We start from the raw sequence: 19,983 nt of genomic DNA, 5'->3' as shown, positions 1-19,983 counted from the left end.
GGAATGTAAAATGATGCACCCACTTTGGAAAACAGTTCTGTAGTTCCTCAAAAAGTTAAACATGGAGGCACCATATGGCCCAGAAATTTTGATCTTAGGGATATATACCCAAGAAAACTGAAAACATACGTATACACAAAAACTTGTACACATATGATCATGGTATTATTCATAATAGCCCAAAGTGCAAGCAATCCAAAAGTCCATCAATTGAAGAATCGGTAGCAAAATGTGGAATATCTATTCAATGGAATATTACTTAGCTGTAGGAAGGAATGAAGTACTGATGAATGCTACAATGTTAACGAGGATTCCATTTGTATGAAATATCAAAAATAGGCAAATTTATAGAAACTGAAAGTAGATTAGTGGGGTTCCTTGGTCTGGGTCTGGGGGTGGGAGGTGATGGGAACTGACTGTAGGGTTTCTTTTGTGGGTGATGAAAATGTACAGGAACTAGATAGTGGCGATTGCTGTTCAGAAGGAGAGACACCTAAAGAGATGTCAACCTCCAACAATACAGGTGTTAGGGTCACCCAGAGAAGCGCGACTCACACAGCACTGGATGAAACAATGTTTTTCCTCAGATAGAGAACAGACAGTGCAAGGTCAGCTTCAGGTGAGTGTCGATTCCCCATAGCCAGCGGGTCTCAATCCAGGACCGATGCAGGATAATGTTCTCCATGCAGCACTCCCTCTTGTGTTTGTGTGCCATAGTGGAAGAACCATGTACCCTCCCTGCCAGGGACAGATATACCACTGGGGTGTAAGCTGGATATCCTAAAACATGCCCACCAGATTCACACCATCTCCAGCAAAATATTTGCACATGCTCAGGACGATAGGGGAAGGAATGTACTGGCAGTCCCCCAGTCTACTAGGAGATTGTGTTCTGTCCCATCATGCCAACAGGCATTTGTGGTTCCCAGGGAAAGGCAACAGGCCATGCTAGGACTGTCCCCTACCACAGTGATGGTTGCACAGCTTTGTGTATATATTAAAAATCACTTAATAGTACACTTTGAAAGGGTGAATTTTATAGTATGTGAATTATATATCAAGAAAATGTTAGCCATAAAAGCAGACAGAGGAAAAAGGACACATTACATATTAGAATCATAATAATAACCACTGACCCCCAATCAGGAAAAAATGCAAGCCTGAAGACAATGGAACAATATATTTAAATTCTGAAAGTACAAGCATGTCAATGTAGAAATTTTATATCCAGCAAATATAGTCTTCCAAATGAAGGTGAAATAAAGGTATTTCACATAGAAAATGCTGAGAAATTGATCACCAGCAGATTTCAAAACAAGAATGTTAAAGGAGCTTCTTTGGTCTGAAAGAAATTGCTACCAAATAGAAACTTGGATATTCACAAAGGAATAGAAGACATCAAAATTAAAAATAAATAAGTATGGGGAAAAATATCTAAAAATGTGTTTTTATTTATCCGATTTCTTAATTTCCTTAAGCTAAGTCACCATTAAAAGCAAAATTAACAATATTTTGTGGCATTTAGAATTCATGTTAAAGTAAAACATATGAGAGCAATAGAATAAATGATGGGAGGGAAGTTAATGGAATTACTAAGTACAGTAAATTTCTGATGTGTGAAGTGGCTTAATACTAATTCAAAGAAGACTATAAATAAGCATGCATGTAGTAATTTCTAGGACAAATATAAAAGAGGTAAAGATAAAAATCCAACAGAAGAGATAAAATGAAATTTTAAAAAGCACTTGTTTAATAGTAAAGAAAGCAGGAAAGGAAGATCAATGATCAAAAATAGATGGGAGAAAGACTAAATAGCAAGATGGTAGACACAAAATTAATAAAATCAATTACTGCACTAAATGCAAAGGAAATAAATTACTCCACTTAAAAGGCAGGGGTTTTCAGACTGGGAAGTTTTTCTTTTTAGGCCCAATTATATGCTGTTAATGATAGATGCAATTTATATTTAAAGACAGAGATATGTTATAAATGATGAAAATATATACCATTTAAAATCTAATTATAGGAAACCTAGACTAGCTGTATTAATATCAAGACAAGACTTCAAGACAAGGAGTATTACCAGAGGGGAAAAAAAAGAGAAATTTCATAATGATAAAAGGACCAATTCAGCAGGAAAATGTAATAATCCTCAATATGTATTAATTCAATAAAAGGTTTCAAAATTCATGTTGACAACTCAGAGCACTGCCTGGTTCATAACAAGGGCTATGCAAATGTTTACTATTGCTGTTGTCTGTCTCCCCCAACTAGAATATAAGCACTGAGGACATGGATTTTATCTACTATATTTACTGTTGTATCTCAAGAATAGTGGCTGTCACATAGTAGCCACCCAGGAAATATGGTTTAAATGAAAGAATGAAGAAAAACACAACAAACAGCACTGTAGATCACTGGGAATAGGATGGATTATTTAAGAAATTGTAATGGGACAATTGGTCAACCTATGGGTGAAAAATAAGACCATGCCAATATCTCACAAGACAGATTGCTAATGGATTAAATATTTAAATGTGAAAGACAACATTTTGAAACCACTAAAGAAAATAGAGGAGGATATTTTTATGTTCTTGGGGGAAAATATGGGTTAGTTCACAAAAATGGCTAACCATAAAAGCCAAGATTTATATATTAGAGTACATTAAATTTAAAAAAAATTTTAAATCTAAAGGCACCAGAAGTAATTTGCAAAGAGAAACCATGGTCTAGGAGAAGATATCTGACACACATGAAAAGGATTAGCATCCATAATATACAACAAATTCCTACCAATAAGCAAAATAGAGGTTAGGAAAAAAAAGGATAATAGAAAAGTGGACAAATCCATGGTCATTACACATATATAAAGAAACTCAGTCTCCTTAGTATCAGGAAAATGCAAATTAAGATCACAATGGGGATACTATTTTATATCTCAAAATTAACAAAAATTGACAATATGATAATCCCATGTGTTCAGAGGATATGGAAAATTGGAATCTCATATATTGCTGATAGATGTGTAAATGGGTACAACCACCTTGAAAAGCAATTTGGCAATGTCTTGCACTTCTAAGTATATATACTTTAGAGAAACTATTGCACGGGTATACTAGGAACCATATGCCTAAATATTTATAGCAGCATTATTCATAATAACCAAAACTTGAAATTATAGTCCATCTATCATAGAATGACTAAATATATTGTAAATATATTTATACAATGTTTATTATTCATGAGTAAAAATGAAGGAACTTTTATATTATCCAATAAAACAAACTTACCTTAAATGACAAAACAAGTCACGTAAATACAATATGATGCAGTTTTTATGTAAAACTAAAAAATAAAAGTGAATGGTATATTGTTTAGGAACACAGGTATATGTAGTAATAGATGTAGTGCATTTATTTTGTATGCATCAAGCATAGTACAATGTAAAATATTATGAATAAAAATAAAATAAAATAAATCCTGTCTTACAGAAAGACTCAGCTGACATGTTGTTCTGATTCCTGTCTTATCAACTAGACCTCCTTGCATTAAAACTCTTCTCAAATCTAAAGTTTCTAATAAAATGTAATTAGATCCATCCACTTATCCATTCTCTTTAACAATAGGGTAGAATAGGAATATGAATTCACAAAGCTCAAATAAAGCTCAGAAACTTTAACAGCAACAGAGTCATTTGCCACAAAAATGTCATTATCCCAGGACAAAAGTAGTACTTATTCAAGTACCTATTTTTAGATGGCATTTTGGTAGAAGCATCCAAAATGAGTTATGGAGATATATACTACCTTTCCTCAAGGAATTTTCAATTGAAAATATATAGTAATGCTACAAATGGATTTGTAGAGAGTGGAGAGAGAATTGAATATTAACTAATAAATAAGTGCAGCCACAGAAGATTAAGTATTTGCAATTGCATAAGAAAATGAATTATCAAACATAAAACATATGAGAAAATTAATTACATAATATAAACGGATGAAACCTATTTACCACAGGAAGAAGTCTGTAAAATGTTTTTACTGTGCTTATAATATATGACATAAATTGCTTCTTTATTTCTTAAAGGCAGAGTGGAATATATAGACACTTTAGGAAAAGAAGGATCAGCCTCAAATACAGGGTATTTTATCATAAAATATTACACGCCAAACTGTAGAAAGCCCTGCAGGTTGTTTGAATAATTGAATTAAATCAAGACTTTTGTTCCCCTTGCTTTTCTATTACTCATTTTTTCCTATTTTGAATATATTATGCAAAAATAGAGACTTAATTTATTCAGTTTAATTTGCATTCATGCCTCTTATTTTTTTTGAGGTTTTTTTAGGGGGGAAGAGTAGGGGAGAGGGAAAAGGAATTTGCAATACATAGAATTAAGGGAAATGTTGTATGACTGCAAAATCATATCACTACAAGTTCAAATCTGCATGGGACACATGCCTCTAAATCGGTACAGTGTAATAAATCTATTCAGCTTAAAAATAAAATAATGCAAAAATTAACCTAACTGTTAAAGGCAAAAAAGAAACACTTTTCTCTCCACAGGAGGGATGCTGAAGGTAATAAACATCCGCTTTGGAATGATTAGTCTTCTTAGGAACAAATGTTCTACAAATAAGGCTGACAGTTTTCCATCTAATTGAGGCAGATAAATTAAGCACTATTCAGCTTATTGTGTAAGGTTCTTTTGAATGAGACCTTTAAAAATTCAGGCTCCATAAACAGATTAAAAAAAGGACACCCTGAACATTTCATTAAAGCATAGTGAATCTTAAGGCAAAAATGATATGAGACAATGAAAAGGAAATAGCAAAAAAGTAAAACATAAAAATAAGGAAGATTTACAATGAAGGGGACCGCAATGTAGGGATCTTACGAAATTTAACTAAATTCCTCATGCAAATCCACCGATTATCCTAATTACTGAGAACACTAACTTCAAGAAAAAGCATGAATTGTCTGTCACATGAACATTTGCTGAATAACAATGGAGAGTGGAGAGTGGAGAGTGGAGCAGCAAAAAGGAAAAAAAAAAAACCATCCCTACATACTCTCAGTTTTGAAAAAAAAAAAAAAAACAATTACATTTTTTTGTGAGACTAAATGGCAGTGTCACCCAAAGAGTCCTTTTAAAATAATCTCATGACTAAAGTAGTTGAGTAAGCAAAGAAGCATATCAGCAGATTGCTCATGGCCCAGCAATCTTTGATCCAGTGTAAATTGGAAGAACCAGTCACAGAAAAGGGCCCCCGGTGTGACTCATAATTAGGTTTTTGCTACCAATGAAATAAGCTCATTAAGGGATGTTAAAAATGTAAATATAATTTTAAAACCAAATTATCCGAAAATGCAGGTTTAAAAATAGAAAATTAAGCATGACAAAATGGTGACAGGCAGTTTAAAGGCAAATGCGATGATCCCAGACAAGCGTTTTGCTTACATCTAGAAATCCTTTCCACCTTTCCACACTGATTATGGTGGATGGAGAGCAGTTACTTTGAAGTGCTTAGCTTTCCATGGGGTCACAGCCCTCCACCCAGCAGACTGCATTTGGGATTCTCTTTAATGGTAATAACTCTGCTGCTTTTGTGCAGCAACATGTACTGAAAAAAGCTTGTATTGATTCTTTGGATATTTTCCAAGTTAATGGGAAAGGTTTGTTCTAGGCAAAAGCAGACATCTTTGGTTATTTAGTAGCAGAGGTCTAGCCCACTAGACAGGACAGAAGATGGGAAAGGATTCTATTTCAATTTATAAAACTTGAAGTCTTTTGGGTAATTAATTTTTTAAAAAACACATCTGTTTACATTTGATTGAAACATTTTAGAAACCCAATTCTTCAGGGAGATAATGGGAAGATTAAATTAAAAACCATCTATTGGTCATTTGCCATTGAAGTGGCCAACCCATGGCCTAATCACCTCCTTTCTTATACTGAACTGAAAGTGGAGTGAAGTAATGAAGGATGCTTTTAAACAATGACCAGATAGAGTGTTCCTTTAAAAATATGAAGACCAACAATCTAGGAATTAACATTGTCTGATTTTACTAATCCTTAAAATACTCAGATTAATAAATTGCTTGTAATTCAATTCCTAAAAGGCTAAATGTCTAAAGACTCATACTGATAACCTGCGGCTCGAATTGACACAACAGGATGAAAATAAAAGGTCCTGAGGCCATACACTAGAAGTCACAGTAAATCAGCAAAATTACCACCACAATTCAGGTCAATGGTATGCTATTTTCTCTAGGAAGTTGTGGAATACTTTATGTTTGAGGGAGATTTTACGGATTGAAGAAGATATGACTTTGTTTCCTGTAGTCTCTTCATTGAGATGAATCTAGGGATTCAAAGGAGAACAAGAGGAAAATAAAACAAGACAGCTTGGCTGCCGCTGCAAATTAACACTCTCCCTGAGAAAGAGGATTATCTCCTGACCCTTCTACCAACTTCCCACACTTCATCTAACACCCATGCATTGCATCCCTGACTTGAGAAAATATAAGAGCTTAAATGATCACTTCTTTGTTTTGTGTCTAAAGAAAACTACAAACTACGAAGTAACAAAAGCATATACATGTATTAATGGATTCATAAATGCCTTGGGGAAAGGACTAAGTAACAGGATTTAATGTAGAGAAAAATATTAACTATTCATAAGAAAATAATTCATATTGTCACACTTTACTTTATGTAGAACACTGTTTTCTTCATTATAAAATTGCTATTACATGGAAGAACATCCCAACAAAACCTACCTGAACACAGAATACTAAGAGCAAAATTGTGCATACCATACAATAAATCCGTCAAGTCCATAACAATTAAATCTTCACTCAATTAAAAAAACATAAGTGGGATAAACATATCTGAACCATATCAAAGGTGGTCATGTATTTTTAATGACACATATCTACTATTTTTGTAAATATAACTTGCTTATTTCTTTCCAGACTCCATAATAAGTCAGACATATGTGGTCAATTCCTTCTTTTTGTTCTATAAATTTGTAAAAATTAGTTTGTTTTAAGAGAAAACTAAATTTTTAAAGGCAAGATTATATCCAAACAACTTCTTTTTATTGATGTCAATAATTAGGGAGAAAAATATTCAAATAAAGCCAAATTTTGTTCAGTGGTTCAGTTATTAAATCACTAAGGATAAATAAGTGTTGTAAGTTAGTAAAAAAGACTACAGATTTTGGATCACACAACCAGGATAATTGTTCTTCCTAATACACTACCCTAATCAGGGAACATCATTAAAATGCCATCGAAAGTAATAGGTAATAATTTTGCATCACTCTTGCCAAAATCAGAAGGAGTTGAAGAAGAAAGGGTGAATCAATAAATGCAGGAAAGAATGAAGAGAAAGAAGGAAGAAAAGAGAGGAGGAAAGGGGAAGAGAATAAAAGGAACAAGGGAAAAGAAGGGGTTTCTCTCAGAGTCACAGCCATAAGCCCGTGCTTTTTCCTGCACTGAAAGTCAAATTTAGAAGGTCATTTCTCTTGATGAAAGATTACCTGATGAACAAGATTTTCATTCTCTTTTTTTACTTCACACATGGGCCAAATGAAGAAGAGAGGAGCATTTTTAAATTTTCTATTGCCAAATTAAGCAAAGTCAAATAATGGGGTAAATTTTCCCCTAAACTGAGAGCCCTGTAGCATAGTTGTTGGCAATATATGCTGGAGCCAGGCTGCCTGCATTTGGATCTTGACTTAAAAACTTATTAGCCGTCTGTAAAGTTTGGCTGTCTTATCTGAACAACAAAGATGAAAATATTACCTATCCCGCAGGATAGACTAAATGAGTTAATAACATCTGTAAAACAGTTAGTATTGTAAAAGTCTGTGTGCTGCTGCTGATGATAATGATTAAATGATTCAGACTTTAGTGGGATTCTTTATGAAGGGATATATGTATATATATATATATATATCTGCCCCAATTTTTTTGCCTCATGTTCAAGTAGAGACATAGTTTCTTTTTCTCTTCTTTAATGATCTGATAAATTCATCTTACCCATAACTGCTTTTATGTTTCAGGTCAATAATAATTTCCAGAAAACCAGTAAAGATTATTGTCACTGTTTATGCTGAATTCAGATGACGAGGCTTAGCTCTCAGATGAAATATATTCAAAATGTCTCTATAATCTTAAGAAGTCATGAATATTAATACTTCCAAAGTGTTATGGAATCTTTATTTTTTTTAAAAATCTTTATTTATTCCAATAAAACTGAAAAGGGAAGACCCTTTTCAAATTATTAATTTGAGAAATGAGTATTTACAAGAGCAAGTAGTTCAAGGGACTAGAGATGGGAAACAGGAATTTAGATTTAGTATAAAGAATCCTGATCTGTAAATCACATTTAAATAAAGCACTAGACTTTATATTTACCTTTGGCTAATAGTCCAAAAGACAAATTCAACTTGATACTAAGCTCCATGAGAAAATGACTGCTTTATTTTTAAACAAACAACAAAACTTGTTTGTAAATTCACTTTGTTTTAGTGCAGGCCGTTTATGTAATTCATTCTTTCTCAAAATTCTATGTAATACTCAATCTTAGATAGAAGTATTAGTTTTAAAAAAGAATAATGTAAATAAATTAATATTTGAAACAGATTTTTGAAAGGCAATCATGCAAAACTCAAATCAGACCATGGGGACTTTATAATACTTTGATTTTCTGGTTATTTTATGTTTTAAGAAGAAATCCCTTTTTAACCAACTTTTGCAATTAAAGTCTTTTTTGAGGCATCATTAATTTTTCTTCTTTAGAGGGCACAGTATGTTGAACATAATTGAATTTTCCATGATTGACAATTGTACAGTGCCTCAGAATTATCTTTCATTATGTATATACAATACTAAAATAAAGTTTTAGGAGAATGAGCTGAATGTGTCGCTCATCTCAAAATATGCATGGAGTTACTTTTCTATATCAAATCTATTTTCTAATACTTAAAGCCATACATATTGTATTTTTAAGTGATAAATTTAATAAAATATGTATAATATATTTATCTTTCACAAATGAACATCCTTAAAGTTAATCATTTATATAACATTTTCATAAATTTGTTTTATTTCACCTAATTTTCTTTTCTTTTTTTTGTTTTTTGTTTTGTTGTTGTTTTGTTTTCCCCTTAAAGTATAACTTCAGCATATTCAGGTAAATTGTAAACTGTATCTAATCCAGTAGGTGTCAGGCTTTCCAAGTGTACAGACTAGAAAGTCTTCAGAAAAGCAGGCTAACAGAAGCTGATGCTTAATTCTATAGTGAATACACTTCCTTAAGCATTTCAAGTAAATAATATATATTATTTTTTAATTCAGAAAAATGAAATATGGGGAAATACAAAAAAAATCTCTCATTTGATTAACCTAGACTATATAAACAATCATTAAATTCTAGCATGTATCACACAATATGTTTATATATTTGGTAGAAATGAAGGAAGTAGAAATAGCAAAGTAATGAAATAAAATTATTAATGAGTAAAAACTGAGATACAGAATGTACTTTATTTAGTATTTATTTTCATACGCAGTAATGTAGTAGACACATTTATTTCCCAAGGAAATAAAAATATATACTCTATAATATAATGTTCTGCTTCCTTTTAGAGTTTTATAGCACATGAGACTAACCCCCTTGCACATTATTAGGCATAACAATAACTTTGCAAACAACACATGAATTCAACTGATCATTTTTTTCACCTCTGAAACCTACTTGTTATTCACAAAAATGAGCAGAAAAATTCATATAATAGATGGCAGAATTAATTCAATGGTTAGTTTTCATAATTTTAAAGCATTAACTTTAAAAATGAGGCATCAATTTTTTATATGCAAGTGTTCTAATAAAAGACATTTAGAACTTAATCTAGACATTAATATTAGAAGTCATAATCCACTTAACAAGTTACTTCCTTGTACATAAAAAGTTATGTCGCTTAAAGAAAAAGAATATAAATGAAATTTTAAAAGAAATCAAGTCATGAAACTCACAAAGACAACATCATCTTATCTTTCCTACATATTTTTCTTTTACCTTCCTTCTGGCTCTTTTCATTACAATTTTAACATAGTTATCACTCCTCTGTACATAAAATTTAAAAAAAACAAAAACAAAAATGGGAAACTCTCTGGACTAACACTGGTGTCTGACCTATGTCACTACTCCCTTTCATAAAAAAAAAAAAATCATAATAGAATTGTCCTTCTCTGCTTTCATCTTTTCTCACCTTCGTTCATGCCTCAATACCCTCATGCTAGTGCACAGCACTTAACTACTTATCATCTCCATGTCACTAAAGTTGTAGATATTTTCTATCCTCATTTTATGCTCTTTTTCACAGTGTTCAACCCTGTTGACAATTCAAGTCCTTCTTGAAATATTTCCTTCTTTTGCTCTATATGACACCATGTTTCTAGTTTCCTTTCTGTCATCTGAGGTTCTTCTGAGAGCTCCCTCTGCTCTTAGGCCATTGGGTATTAGTGTAACAGTAACTGTTTAAACACAATCTTAAAACTGTAAGCAATCTGGAAATTGTAAAGTAGCCTTAAAATGTTAACATTCAAAGCTGAGAGCAGGCTATAATGAGAGCTCTTAGCCTCACAAAGGAGTAATATTTAAATGTAAAGTCAGTAGTAGTATGTAAATGTAAAGTCTGCACCCAGACCTGAATCTGCTTTAATCTATTGCCCAAACCTCCCAGATATGAATAAGCCCTTCAACTGTCTCTCTAGACTAAGAGGCAACTTTCCTAGGTGTCACAAGTTGTAAACCCTGCTCTAAACCTCTGCTGCTTGTTAAATACGATGATTATCTCTCTTTGTCTCTGATGGGTACAAAAGCCCATCAAAAAATCACTTTGTGGGGGCTGATTTGGGAAATCTTCCCCCTATCCTCCTGCCAGTGCAAATAAACCCTCTTTTCCTCCTCAGCCTGGCTTGGTGTGACTTCTATTGGCCATGCTGAGCAACAAACCCAGATTTGTGAAGTGTCCCTTCTACATTAGAGTTTTTCAGATAATTCTAGTTCCCCTTTTCTTTGACTATAAAATGCCTTCATGACTTCATATATTTCTGTACACCAATGTTTTCTACATTTATATTTCTAGTCTTAATCTCCCTTCTGAGCCCCAGTATTCATTCTCTCCAGTCTATGCATAGAATAGTAAATAAGATAGATAAGGTTATCTGGTCTCATAGGATGTATGTCCTATTGTGGAAAGACACCAAAAAAATAAAAACAACTGTCTAAATAAACAGAACCAATAGTTTCAAGTATTATTAAAAAAAAAAAGATGGTATGTTTAAGAATGGTGGGCAAGAAGGAAAACTTTATATTGTGGGGTCAGAGGTGGTCTCTCTCTCTCTCTCTTTTTTTTAGTCTTCAATCTTGCCTACATATTTTAATGCAATTTTATTGAGATATATTTGCACACTGTATAATCCATCCAAAATATACAATTGATGGCTCCCAGTATCATCATACCATTGTGCATTCATCACCACAATCAAGTCTAGAATATTTCCATAACTCCAAAAAAAAGAAATAAAAATAAAATAAAACCAAAACTATCCCATACCCCTCTCCCCATTATTACTTTTTTAACAGCTTTTTCACATACCATACAATCCATCAGAGGTCTCTTTGAGGAGGGAACATTTAAAGCTGAAGTTACATGAGGAAAAGGAGTCCCTCATTCTAAACGCTTATGGAAGAGCATTCCAGGAAGAGCAAAGGAAGTGTCTTTGAAGAGTATATTAATTTGACATGTTCACTGACAGGAAGGCAGGCCAGTGTGGCTGGAGAAAATAGAGTGAGGGAGAACAGAGTGATGAAAGATGAGATCATAAAGTTGGCAAGGACCATATTGAAAGAGCTTGTGGGCCATGATCAGGATTTAGGATTTTACTCTAAATGCAATGGAAATCTATTGAGTGATTTTAAGCAAGCAAGAGAAATACCGTATTTCACAGATTTTAAGACACCCATCTTTGAAACCAAGAACGTATTTTGAAATCAATGGTATCTTTCAGTCACTATGGGTCAGAGAGAAGTTACTGTCATTGCCTTAGAAATACCTTAACCAATCTATTTCATTTATATTTTCCTTTTAAATATGCAGAAGAGTGATGTGTGATTTAAAAACCTCTATCCAAATCTAAAAGAGATAAATACATCTAAAATTTCTAAGTGACAAGAAAGCATGATGTCATATTTCCATGGGCAATAACTTTTCTGATTAGTACCCAAAATAATGTGTCTCTTAGAATAGATGAAGTCTTTAATCCAATGAAATGCATTAATCTGACTTAAATGTTTAAAAGATATTGTACTTGTGTGGAGAATTACAAGAGGCAAGAGTGGAAATTTGTGAACCAGTTAGGAGATTAGTTTTGGATAATGTTCGTTGGGAATAGGATAAAGAAAACAAGAAGGAGAAGAAAAGGGATTTGGGATATACCAGATTTTTTGATAGATTAAATAAAGGCTAGGGAGGAGAGGATATATCCAAGGTTTCTAACTGATGGAGGTAGACATTCACTGAGATGGTGAAGACTGAGGTATGTGTTTGCAGGGCTTGGGAATTGTGGGAATTGAGTCCATTTAGAGATACCCATTGAAGAAGTTAGGTAAGCAGTTGGATCTATATCATGCCTCATTTCAAATACTACCCTCTCAGGGAAAGCTTAGTGATCCCCAGCCTAGGCCATTCACCCTATTATATACTCTCAGAATCTTCTTTCAGTATATTTACCCTCTTTTGAATCAACATCAATTTTTTTGATTAATTGTTTTTCCTCCCCACACCCCTCCCTTTGGATTATAGGTTCCATGGAGGCAGGGCATGGATGAGCTTTTGTAGACCATTTTATTTCCAGCACAAGTAAACTGCTCCAGACATATCAGATGCTCAACAAATATCTGTTCAACCCATAATTACATTAATCTTTATTCTTTTATCTTGCCTATTTCAAAGTGTTTGTTCACTGACCAATAACTACTCTGCCAGACAGGAAATCACAGCTCTGTTGTAGCCGGGAGCTCCTGCAATGCTAAGAAGAGAGTGGAAGATAAGAGAAAAAAATGCCAAAAAAAAAAATCTTGCAGAAAAGAGCGTGCGATAGACAGAAGTGTTCTTTTTACTAAGAATTATCATACAATTCCCAAGGGCAGGGAGGGGGTGGTGGGGTGAGGAAGATGAGTTTATCCCTGATCAACCAGGTTTTCTCAGAATAGAGAAATAAGAATATTTCCTTGGAAAGTATTCTTCTTTATACTCATATTTTGACCCTCCAATTTTACATTGTTTGATTAAATATTTATTGTGCACCTACTATAAACCAACACTGAAAATATTTCCCTATACTCAAGGAGATCACAAGTTCACTCTAATTATAATACAGTATTATAAATGCAATAAGTGATAGGAAAATACAAAAGAGAGCTATAGGAGCACTTAGAACAGCCTAATTTAGCCTACAAGTCTTTCTGAAAGTATTATTATTGTTAGGTATAGAAAGAATAAGTGAGGGGAAAATATGATCATGCTAACCGGGAAGACAAGAGGGGACAAATGTAGGTTTTGCAACAGTACATTGTGGACGAGAAAATGACAAGTTTTAGCAGAAAATGAGGCTAGGAGGTAGGCGGCAAGTCAAGGATGGCATGCATGACTACTGTAAGGAATCTGGAGTTCTCCTGCAAGGTACAAATAGCCTTTGAAGGCTCATGAGAAGCAAAGTGCACTGGTCACTCTTGGGATTATTAGCCTCCCATCCCCACCTGGGTTATAGACTGTACCTGTTGAGGGGGTGCATAATCTATGGGTTGAGAGCTTTGACTCTGAAGGCAGTCAAACTGGGTTTGAGTCTTCGTCCTTAGATTTACTAGTTGAGCGATGTTTGGTAAAATACTTTACCTCTCTGTAAGGGAATAATAGCAGTATCTTCCTCACGGTGTTTGATAATGACTAAATGAGTGAATATATTTATATAAAGCTCTTAGAATGGTTCTAGGAACAAATTCCATATACGTGTCTGATATTATATTTCCTACCATTATTATTATTTGCTAATGAGATGAAAGTATGAAAAACTTCTTTTGATCCTATCAAGACTTTTTTGCATCAGCACTATGCCCATAAGAGAAGGAACTAGCTTTTCCCTAACATCAAATAACCTGCTAGTGTCTTACTTTGCCTGACTTAATGAGTAAGAAGTTTTGGACTTAATGGAAAGCACTACCAGAAGAAAACCCTAAATTCTCCAGAACCTGAGGCTGTAGAATCTTTTAATACTTTTTCTATCTAAATAATTTTAGTTTTAATATTTTTATTGGAAGATCCATAGAATGAGCTATATAGTTATATATAGCTTGGCAAGTTATACCTTAAACAGCTTATTTCCTCCTCACACATACTGAATTCTTAGAAATCTGATAGCCAGACATGTTAGTGTTTACTTTTTATAGGACATGTTCCTTGGAGATAGGAATTATTATTATGTTTTTAAATTCTATGTGTCCTCAGAGCCTAGTACAATGCTAGGCACATAATAGGCAATTCATAAACAATCATTGAATGAGGAAGTGCTCTCAAGTTTCGAAAGAGAGATCCTTAGAGGAATACAGCTAGCATTTATTTAACAACTAGTATTTATCAAGCTATGGATTACTAATTGCAATTATGAAACAGTAATGTCACTTTCTACATGATATGTAAAATGAAAGTGGTATTTTAATTTGAATTGCCCCTTTGTTCTTTGATTGCATTTCCTACTCTATTTAAAAACCTCTTGACAACAGCATCCCTGAAAGTTCACAATAATTTCCTGAGTGTCTGAGTCTATGTAATCAATAAAATAAAAAAAAAAGAATTGTGTTAGACTCTAACAAAATATAATGAGTATGTGAATATATCTCAATAAAATGATTAAAAAAAAAAAAAATATATATATAATGAATAGAAATGATAGCTGTAAATCATTTAGAAAAGTCTCTCAATAAATATTATTTGTTATTATTATTAAATAGACAACATTCTGTTGTCTAATAACATGGGTAAGATTAATGCATGTCTGTTAATATGTCTATTATAGACAAAATCTACCTACCCCAAGTTGAACATTTTATAATCTGTAGAATTTTCTTTTTGGTAAATTGAGACTGATTCAATTCCAAGTGAACAGGTTATTAGTTAAATCAGCTTTACTTCCATATTTTTAAAATTTCTATACTCTTTGACCTACAGTGAAAACTGTATCTGAAAAACAAAGCCTATATAAATATGAATTGATTGGCTTGTATTCTTCCCAGCATTTCCTCATCTTTATATCAACAACTCCTTCAACAAAATGCCTTTCAAATGGTAGGTCTTAGTTACTATCATTAACTTCAATTATATCACATTGTTAGTAATGTGGTTAACTCAATTAAGCTTCCAAGGCATTGTTTGGTGTCTTGAAATTATTTGGCTTTGTCTATAATAAAAGGTAATTGAAAATTTAGGCTTGTAATAATAAGCATTTAGCATTCCAAACATATATATAAACCTGAACATTAAATGAATAGAAGATTGATGTGCATTTTTCACAGGCTTTTTTTTTTCTTTTTGTCTTTACCTAATTTGAAAGTCTTTAAGCTTTGGTTTATTATTTTACTTCCACAATTAAAATTGAATTTGCTCTCACTTTAGATCAAAATCATTTTGAAAAACAGACTTTTCCAATGTACCACATTCATGATGACAATGTAATTCAATATATATATATATATATATATATATATATATATATAAATTCTAGTAAAATGCTATTTGTTGAGCAACTTTCCTGTGAGAAGCATGATGCTAACCACATTTCATTAACTTGAATCTGCCTGCTAAGCCTGCAAACTTGATATTTTTATATGCATTACCTGTATCATATCTGTATTTTACAAACGAAGAAACCGAGGTTTAGGGAGATGAATTGACTCTGTTCAAACTCACAGATCTAGATAGTACTGGAGTCAAAATTACAACCCAGGGCTACTGGGTTGGAACTTCAATACCTATATACTTTCCACAGCCCCAGGCTGTTTCCAATTTTTGAATCATCTCAGGTACCAATTTTATTGATTTTTTTTTCCTTTCATTTTATGGGTGTATTTCTGAGCACAACCAACATACTTTTGAGCTGAATTTAAAAAACTAACAGCCACTATGATGCAATATCGTTTGGTATTGTCTATCACATGTAAAAGCATCTCTATACAGTGAATAGAAAAGAGACACTATAGCAAAATTGCAGTATTTTTTGTTTGTTCATATCTTCCCTGTTAAATAAGGCAATAATTAATATAGCCTTAGCTAATGAAATGGTGAAATTATGACTATGATCCAATTTCATCTTGAAGATGAAATAATTTCTGGGAGTTAGATAATTTAATCCTTACCTCACAATCTTATCCACCTTATAGTCAGAGAAAAAAAGAAAAGAAATTTTCTTACTTTTCTCTAGTTGTTTCAAAACTTGATTTTTGGTAGTTGATTCCTTGTTTTCTACTGCTGTCACCTCTGCTGAGGTATGTTTCCCGTGGGGTCTGATTTTCTATACCACCAACTGAGTTTAGAGAGCTACCTTGTTGATTCGACTTTCTGGCAAAACTCTGAAGAAATTTCAGCGTAGAGTTGGAAAGGACCACTGACTCTGCCCCAGGACTAAACTTCAGGCTAGATCTGGTTGGGAAGGCAAGACTTTGTGACTTCATCACCACTTCTTCTGCTTTCTCTGTAGGTGCGAGAGTTTGGTTTCTCACACCTTGAGGTGGCGCACTTGTTTCTGGGAGAAGCATCGTTGATTTTAGCAGACTTTCTTCTGAAGTTCTTGCCTCAGGAATTGTAACTATCTTAGCAGATATGTTCTGTGTGGTTGGGAGCATCTGGAGACTTTGTGTTTTATTTCGAAGAACTGAAACAGAGGTCATAACCTTCTGGGAATTTTCATCCTTAGTTGTAGTCCAAGAAGGCATAGTGCTGTTAACTCCAATAAACTCCATAGTGCCCCCTCTCCACAAACTGGAAAGCAGGACAAATAGACTTACTCCCTTCATCGCGGTAGTTTGGAACAAGGAAGCTCAGGTGAAATTGGAGGACAGAATCCTTCTATCCCCTTCGACAGCTGATTCCACACTGATTCTGCTAGGATAAAGCTTTGCCAGTTTGAGATGTGTAAAGGAAACAGGTTTCTGTGTTTTGTTAGCAGACTGGGGAAGTTCGATTTCCTGTTTCTGTAGGCTTTTGTGACCTGTGCCCTCTGGTAGGATGGATCAGTGGAAGTGGTGAAGTGTTTCTGATGATGCTAAGGTTAAATGGAAAAACACAGGCAATTATTATCAGGAAAACCCATGAAAAAGGCATGAAGTAACTTTCTTTCCTAGGTACAATTATTTTCATGTATCACCGATTTCAAAGAGACACTTCATGTTGATGATGGGGAGTGTGTAATTTGTTACGACAGGCTGAATCAGGGAGTTTAACATTTTGTTCTACTACTCGAGGAAATTGTGAAATGTTTTGCAATACTTCTTTTCCACTGTGCCCCACCCAGACAGCCACATTTTGTGCCAAGAGAATATACACATGCACGTTAAAAAAAAAAAACGAAAAAAAAAAAACTCAGTTATAGCATCTCTGCCCTTTCACACATCACAGGATGAATTATGAAAAAAAATGTATATACACAACACTATTTCCATAAATACAGTTCCACTGTAGCATTATTTGAAGTTAATCTCAATGATCACAAGTAATATTAAAAAAGGAACACATGAATATTATAGCACTATATCCTGAACTCACTTTAAATTTTGCTCTCACAACTTCTACCAGAAACATCAACTAATGGGATAAATAATCAGTACTTTACTTCCTTTATTGTCCCATCCTTAACTTCTAGTAGTTGGGGGTCATTAGTATTTTACCACTAAGGAATGGATGAAGAAAACACAGAGTCACATGAAAATAAATTAGAATGGGATCATATATAATTCTTTTGTACTATTACTATAGTGCTATACTAGTTGTAGATAGAGAACTAAATGAATCAAATCCTTTCCTATAGTTGTTTACCTAGTAGAGATGTTTCATGGGATTTATGATTTCACTTCTCCAAGAAATCGCTGACCTACTCACTTCAATTAACCTCTCTCATCTATAAAATACATAGCAGACTCCTTGGGCATATACATAACTTAAATCATAACAGTTCATTCATTCATGCATGCATGCATCCATGCATTCATTCAGTAATTACTCCAACCTTCAGTCTGTGTAAGGCACTTATTTAGGTGCTAGGAATGTAAAGGAAACCAAGAATATTCTTAACTCCCAATTTGTTTACTGCCTACTTCATATTTGAAGGCTGGATCCATGTGCAATTAATCTTTCTGTCAACTTCTGTGCCAGGCACCAGTCACTTGCTGAATATTCAGTCATGGAATATTTTCTTTCAGAATTGGAAAATTGAAAACCTGGACACTGATTACATGATAGTGCAGATATATACTCTTGTCCCTAATCCTGGATATGGAACACCAGGATTTGACACAAATGTCTAAATAATTTTTCCCTGAACTACTACTTGATCTTAATCCTTTTTCTATTCCTCAAATCTTTGCCATTTGTTTCTAGAAACATATTGTTGACATATTAGAGAGTATATCATATGGAGTTATTTAAATCAAGGCACACATTAATCACAAGCAACCCCAATTGACTTTCAAGTAGAGAACAAAGCATCTATATATCTGATATACCACAGAATAATCTCATAAATTTTGCATTAATAAAGAGCAAAAAGGCCCAACACAGACAATTCAGGCAGCAACTAGTTACTAAAAGGAACAATGGAACTGTACAATTTTCACAACACAAATGATTTTCAGGACAAATGATATTACATCTTGATCTGGAAAAGACAGAACACAACTACTTATAGCTTAGAGCAGAATAATAATTCAGCATGATCCAAGTAAGCTTTTATCTATTTAGTGAATAATTTTAAATTCATTTCCTTAGACTTGGTAAATGTAGGTGAACTGACCACCTGTATTTTTAAGAAACACTGGGAACCAGAGATTCTTTTGCCTCAATGCCTTGTAAAAGCACCTACATCTGTTCAGGAGAAGTGAATGTTAGTAGTAAAGGGTCACACATTGATCAATAATTGATAACAAATAGCCATCAAGTAGTAATAAAACCTAAAGTGAGCTAAGCAATTTATTTCAACTCTAGTAAGGTATTGACCAATAATGACTTTGAGTCACCACCGTGCTCACTTACAGGGGACGTGGTGATCAAAAGGCTAAAGGTTCTGTATCTCATTATCAATGCACTAAACCATCTTGCACTGTAAATCCCCAGAGATTCCCAAGCTCAGTTGATGGTTTTAGGTATATGAATCAAGTCTTACTTGGAGACATTAACTATCTACACTCCAGAAACTGTCAGAGGCCTAACCTCAGACTCTGCTTTTGGTGATTAATTAATACTCATCAAATCACAATTAAGAAAAAGAATATCCCTAGGAGGACGGCCTGAAGGATATTCAGTACATGCTTCTTACAGATACTCTAACTATTCTCCTTGGGTTAAAATATACCATCAGCGTTGTGCTTACTTGGACCCCATCATCCCTATATCCCCATTGCCTATTAGATCAATTATATTAAATTTTGTTTTGCCATATTGTCATTTATTCAACTTGTATGATTTATAAAAAGAAAAGATGTGGATTCATTATATTATCGGCATTCACTTTTACATCATTTTTCATTGTAACATAAACATAGGATTGAATATATATGACAAAATAGGTTATCTCTAGGTAATGAAATACTGTGTTCATTTTATTTGCCTTTTTCCCTTATAATCAATATGAATTAAGTTTCTAATC

The 19,983-nt window shown here is 33.4% G+C and overlaps 1 protein-coding gene across 3 annotated transcripts in view; it reads right to left on the bottom strand.

The window, feature by feature from the left end:
- MMRN1 (multimerin 1) overlaps nucleotides 1-17,184 on the bottom strand; it is an 85,298-nt gene extending 68,114 nt beyond the window's left edge. For all 3 annotated transcript variants that reach the window (XM_037829008.1, XM_037829010.1, XM_037829009.1), the window contains exon 1: nucleotides 16,539-17,184. In XM_037829008.1, the coding sequence (XP_037684936.1) occupies nucleotides 16,539-17,140 (602 nt within the window). In that variant the 5' untranslated portion in view covers nucleotides 17,141-17,184. The remainder of the gene's footprint in view (nucleotides 1-16,538) is intronic.
- Nucleotides 17,185-19,983: the final 2,799 nt, after the last annotated feature.

Source organism: Choloepus didactylus, chromosome 3 (genome assembly GCF_015220235.1).
Source record: "Choloepus didactylus isolate mChoDid1 chromosome 3, mChoDid1.pri, whole genome shotgun sequence".
NCBI classification, from domain to species: Eukaryota; Metazoa; Chordata; class Mammalia; order Pilosa; family Megalonychidae; genus Choloepus; species Choloepus didactylus.
The sequence above is the reverse complement of the archived record's forward strand: the minus strand, read 5'-3'. Positions and strand labels throughout refer to the sequence as shown.